Source organism: Geospiza fortis, unplaced genomic scaffold, assembly GCF_000277835.1.
Source record: "Geospiza fortis unplaced genomic scaffold, GeoFor_1.0 scaffold730, whole genome shotgun sequence".
Taxonomy (NCBI): Eukaryota; Metazoa; Chordata; class Aves; order Passeriformes; family Thraupidae; genus Geospiza; species Geospiza fortis.
The window spans coordinates 781,638-787,637 of NW_005054458.1; the positions used below are offsets into that span (position 1 = coordinate 781,638).

The 6,000-nt window shown below is 40.6% G+C and overlaps 1 protein-coding gene across 1 annotated transcript in view; it reads left to right on the plus strand.

Moving 5' to 3' along the window:
* FAM53A (family with sequence similarity 53 member A) overlaps positions 1-3,647 on the plus strand; it is a 49,344-nt gene extending 45,697 nt beyond the window's left edge. The window contains 1 exon segment of the mRNA XM_031062708.1: positions 2,441-3,647. Coding sequence (XP_030918568.1) covers positions 2,441-2,764 — 324 coding nt within the window. The 3' untranslated portion in view covers positions 2,765-3,647.
* Positions 3,648-6,000: the final 2,353 nt, after the last annotated feature.

Sequence of the window (6,000 nt, forward strand, 5' to 3'; positions counted from 1 at the left end):
TTGAAACCAGCTAAAAGTTCCCATTCACGTGGTTTCAGCACAGTACAGCTAACAGGCAATTTTCCATTTATGTACACAAACCTTCTAGAAAGACAGCTGTGTGGTTGGATTAATTTCTAGCAGTAAATTGAATAAAAGATATTTTGAAGGGGGACTTAGGAATTCCTTTCTAAGACACTGAAAGCAGAACTTTCAAAGCTTCTCTTTATTTGGTTCCTTTTCTTCCCAGTTCCTACTATAATTTTAAAGAACTGAAAATATTGTCCCCTGTATGGAGATAGAACACATCTTGTGTTTTTCAAAGCAGTGAGATAGACTTAGGATTAAAATATACTTTAATGTTTTTTACTTTAAGAATATACTAGTTTGCTTTTAAGTAAATAGGAGAGAAATTTGTACCTGTTAGTCATAGAAAGAAACTCAAATGTTCTCAAATGTTTCTGCTTGAATAAAATGTAAGTGAGCTATATGGAGGTACTTGCCCATTCTCGACACAGGGGAGTGAAATGTGACGATAGAAATCTTTTAGATCATGCAAGGTTATTTATCTTATTGATGTTAGTCACATGCAAAATTGGATGTGGGATTTAACCATGGCTAACAAAGACTTTGAATTCCTCCTGACAGAACTATAACTAGCAGTATTCTTTTTCTGAAACCTCATCTTCAGATGCAGGCCTTGGAGTTACATAAATCAGCTCCTAGATGAGGTCTCTTTTTGTCTGTTCAAACAAATTAGATTATCCCTTATAGCTCTTTCTGCCTGGAAATGTATGACTTGTTAACTAACCATCTAATGTGTGTTGTGAGCTATGGAAGCTGTTTAAGCAGGGGAAGAGCAAAACAAACCTCTGATCAGTAGAGAAATGTATTGCATTGGTGTGTTGAATGTGGTGCAGGCTCAGGGCATGCTGCTGCAATGCCTTTCCTCTGGAGGGCTACCAGTGATGGAGCCACCATCCCATCCCACCCTCAGCCTGCCTGTGCTGTGACTGAGCTCCAAACCTCGAGTGCTCTGCTTTGTACCTTTACCTGAACTTTCCCTCCAGTGAGCTTTCCATGCAGATTTGATGTAGGTATGTCCAAGGAACTCTGTGACCTTGCAGCATGGCTGTGAGATTGTCTGCAAGGTGTTCCACACGTTACATCAACCTAAGGGATCAGGCTAATCCCCTCCCCCTGGTGAGCTTTCCTTGTTTAACCAGCTGTTTACAGACAAGGCTAATTCAAATTTCTTGTGAATTTGTGAAGTTTTGTTTAAAAAATACCCAAAGATACTGGTAAGCTCCCTTATGTGAGTGCTGGTGTGCATTGGTGGAGTAGGAACCATTACTCTGTTGTCTGGAAGAGCATCTGGAATACAGCATACTAGGAATGTTGCAATGTTCCCATTTCAAATAAACAAATATGAAATACTTAAGAAATGACAAATTGGGGGAGGAAGCTGGAAATGGGTGTGAAAGTTGGTCCTGTTCCCTGTGGATCTCCTTGTAATACAATGATTGCTGTCTGTGAGGCTGGAGTCACTTAACCAGTGAGAGACTGAAAATGAGTGTGACATTATTTTGTCTTGCACCACTTCTCAGAGGAGCCCTGGCTGTTTCACCTTCCTCTCACTGGGTGATTACATGAGGTACAATTTGGAAGTTTCTCACTTGTTAAAATCTTAAGTTCTGCTCTCTCTATATTTGTTTTTTTTCTTAAATGCTCTCCCTGGATTCTAGCCAAGGATCCCTTACAGCTCCATGAGGAGCTCAGGCATTTTTCCTTTATCTCTGGTACAGAGGTAGCACATTTACTGAGTTTTTCTTTTCTTTTGCCATTATACAAATAAAGATGAGTGCCCCTCTAGTTTTAATAGCCTTTGAATTTAAACAGAATTGCTCCTGAGCTTCCTGTCCAGCTGAAAGACTAACCAAGCAAGATGCTCCCAGTAGAGGTTGGGTTTCTTCTGTTTGAGATTACCCAAATGTGCCAGTTGTCCTGGCAGTCTCTGAGGTGACGCCTGAGGGCTCATTGTCTGCAGGGGAAATTAATTGTTGACCAGGCTGCAAGGCAGCTGTCTGACCTAAATGCTGGTGTCACCAAATGCTCTGCTCTGGATTTGCCAGAAACCCAATACAGCAAACTGGGTGGGTGTTTCTCTTTCCTCATGTAGTTGACCAAGGGTAGGTTTTTGGCTCTTCCTGCATAAAGAAGGGGACTGTTTTTCTCACGGATGGGAATCTAGGCAAAATATCCATGCAAAGCCTGACTGTGTAGTAAGTAAATACCATTCTTCCTCTTCCTTCATGCCTCTCATTTCGAGGATTACTTTAAACACGTGGCACTCTTGAGTACATACACTCAAACCATTCAAGAATTTCAAGAATTTATTCTGTTCGTCCTGTCAAGTCATGTTTAATATAGTCATGGTTTCTCTTTTTTTTTTTAATTGCAGACTTTAAAAAATTCCAAAAGTCTTTGCTCCCTTGACTATGAAGATGATGATGATGACACACAAATGAAGACAATTGTGTCATCCCCATGTGACTCAAATGATCTTATGAACATCATCACCCCTGGCTCCAGCCCGATGAAAGAGCAGCTGGATGAAGGGAGGCACCACGGGTCGTGCCAAGGTGGCTTCAAAACAAGGGATTATAAGAAAGCAGACACGGTGTGCGAAAGCGACGAGGACACGAGCGATTGTGAGAGCACTGAAGAAGGAATCTTCCCTCTAGACTGTGGGGACTTGGACCTGGAGCAGATTGAAAACAACTGAGACTCCCAAGTTGTGTGCTAGAATCAGAATTGTTCTAAATTAAAGTGATAGAGGATTACCTTTGCCATGCATAATCCATGTCCCTGAATCTCTGTATTGCCTATCTTTGGGGCTGTGTTAGAAGAAATGTTTCAGGTGGGGGAAAAACGTGAACCATTGTTACCTGTTTAGTCTATTGGTCAATATGTGGATGACAACAACAACAACAACAAAAAAAAAAGTAGGAGGTTAAATGTTATTTTGAACATTAAGGAATAATTTTGATTAAAAATTTCCTAACAAATATTTTGCATTTTTATGGCTTTTACAGTTCTGGAGAAAAAGCATCTCTATTTTGAAACGAATTTTCAGAAGGGCATTCTATAAAACTAAATCTGTCTACAGTGATTCTGGTGCGGGTCTATGTTGCTTTTGTTAAAGAGCTTAATGTGAAAAGTGAATTGCATAATGAAATTGGTAATAAACCTTCAGATAGAACTCTTAAAATATCTGGTTGACAACTGGTCCAAAATATTTAACTGCCATCTTTGACAGTGTCTGGTTAAAAAACAACTTCATAACATGTACAAATGTTCTTTTCATACATTCAGGACTTTTTTGATCAAAATATGGTAGTGACCTTAAAGGTTAACATTTTTCATTATTTTACTACTTGAATTGTTTTCTAGCCTGAAGCAATGCTAATTTAGGTGGGCCAAAACTGCAAGTAGCTGCCCACCTACTTGGTCATTATGTTTTCTGTGTTTCAAAAGAATGTACAACAAGAGCACTTGAACTTTTAGACAGGGACTTTGTAATGATCAATTCCCCAGGAGGTGATCCCTTCAGCAATACTAGAAGGAAAATAGTCCTTGAATTAAATAAAATGACATTTTGCTTTGCACTTGTGTCTGTTCATGGATTTTACTGGTGAAAAATGTGGTAGATTCTGTAAGGGGGTATTTATGCATGGAATTTGGTGGAGGGGAAGGGCAGATTTCTGGTTGTCTGAAACAAAAGTGATGTCAGGTTTGTCTGGAGCTCTGTGAAATAACTCATGCTGGATCCCAAAAGTGTCTCAATGATTACATACACTGGACTCATCTCAAATGTCATACTGCACTCATTGCAGACTATTGCAACACATACTTTTTAGTTCAGCTACAATAAGAAAGTTCCTCAACAACGGGGACAATTAGCCTTCAAATGGTTAAATGGGGTAGGAAACTCAGATAATGGCATTTTAGTCCATCATGTTAGTGTGCTTAAATGAGCCAACTCCTACTGGAACTTGTGCTGTAAAACCAAAATACAGCAACCAAGTCAGCTCATGGAATATGATTAAAATATGAAAAAAAAATATCTTGAGGGATGTGCCAAAGTTTGTGGCAAGGTATGATACAGGATCCAGCCATGTGGTTAGGGTCAGCCTTTGATCATAAAGGGATTGGCCCTTAATTACTGAACAAGTGCACATAACTCAGAATCTAAACAAAATCTTAAAATTCAGTGAGATGCTCTAAACTTTTTTCTTTTACAGCTCCCACTGAAGTGGCAATGGTCTGTGCTATTGATACTGGCATGTGTGTGTAGTGAGGTGCAAGAACACTGCAGAGACTTGCCAGGTTCTTGGTGTGTTCCTGCACATTGTGTGGGAGCAGTGAAGCTGCTCTCTGTTGATGAAAATCACTCTCCTTTCTCTAGATGAGTAAATAAAGGAGTTGCTCTTGGAGCAAAGACTTGAGTTCCTTCAGAAGCTCCTGTAGGGAATGTCTCACCTTACAGATGCTTGCTGTAGGGCAGCACAGAGCCGACAGGTGCTGGCACAGACAGCTGTTTGGAATAATTCTGTGTGATGGAGGATCACTATTCCTGGTGTTTTTCCTCCAGAAACAGCGAGTGAGGTACAGCCAGAACCCTCACTGTAGATGGGAAAATGCTGCAGTGTGGTGATGACACTGTGGGTAGTGGAACAGCCCAGCTCACTCCTGGGCTGCAGTTGCTGGCTGCAGAACTGCTTTTCCTCTCTCAGTACTCTTAATTGAGCAATAGAGGTAAGTAAAAGTGAATCAGCTTTAATGCAGGATTGTAGCAAAGGCCAATGGTACAACTGGGATCACTTAAAAGCTAATTTACCTATTTGAAAGCACTAGTTAAAAGTGTAATGGCATGGAATAAGAAAGCTAATGTGGCAATCCATTTAGCTTTTCCTCCCCCAAGGAAGACAAGCTTCTGGAAGAAGTAAAAGAAGAAAATGCCTCAGAGGACACAGATAGAAGGAGGTTAAGATGTGCACTGTCAATGAAAAAATAACAAAAGCTGAAGCTATCAATAAGATGGTGATAAAGCAAAGGCAAGGGTAGACAACCAGATAATATTTGTTCTAGCTTTGAAATACAGCCTGCCTGTGGTGTTAATGAATTGCTTTTGTAGGTTTGCTGTTTTCAGTCAACACAAAGCCACATTCCTACCCTGTCCTTGGAGTAGGAAGGGGTTTCCCAAGGGAAGTTACAGATACATTTGCTCATGGTAACACAGGACTCAGTCTCCTGCTAAGCCAGCTGTTAAAACTCTAAATAGCCTTTTCATGGAAGCAAACAGAAAGGAGTGGATTTGGATACTGAAGAATGAATTTCATGACAGTAGGAAGTAGTAATTATCTAGTTTAGGCTTGTGTTAGTCGGTGACAGGAAAATAAGCAGTTGAACAGCTGTGCAGTGACACTGGCAAATGAAGAAATCTGCTGGAAGGAATCTGTGCACTTTGTCTGCACATTCCAGTGTAATCCCCCATGAGAACCAACAGCAAAAGGAATTGTTGGTTGAAACTTCCTTCAGATGGGGCAGGCTTGGACTTTGCATCCACCCTGTGAGATCAGAAATCCCTCTCTAAAACAAAATCACAGATGATGAACATGGCCCCTTTGCTCTTGCTTATAGGATGGTGTAGAGGCTGTTGAGCAAACAAGGAAAAGTGTAGTTTCAGAGGCTGAGTTGTGCTTGGAAGCAGCTGAGTGGGCTGTAAGCAGCTCTGCTCTGGGAGTGGTTTCCTTCCATCTTGCACCCAGTGTCAGAACGGAAGGCTGTGTTGCGTGGGGCTGAGGGAGTTGCTCTAGGTCACTTATCTTTCATTTTTATTACAACCTGGATAACAAAGTAGTATGCACATTAAATCCACAGTCAACAGGAAACTGGAGAGATGTGAAAGATAAGATAGCATTAGAATTCAAAATAATCTTGTAGAAATGGTTGCAGCAG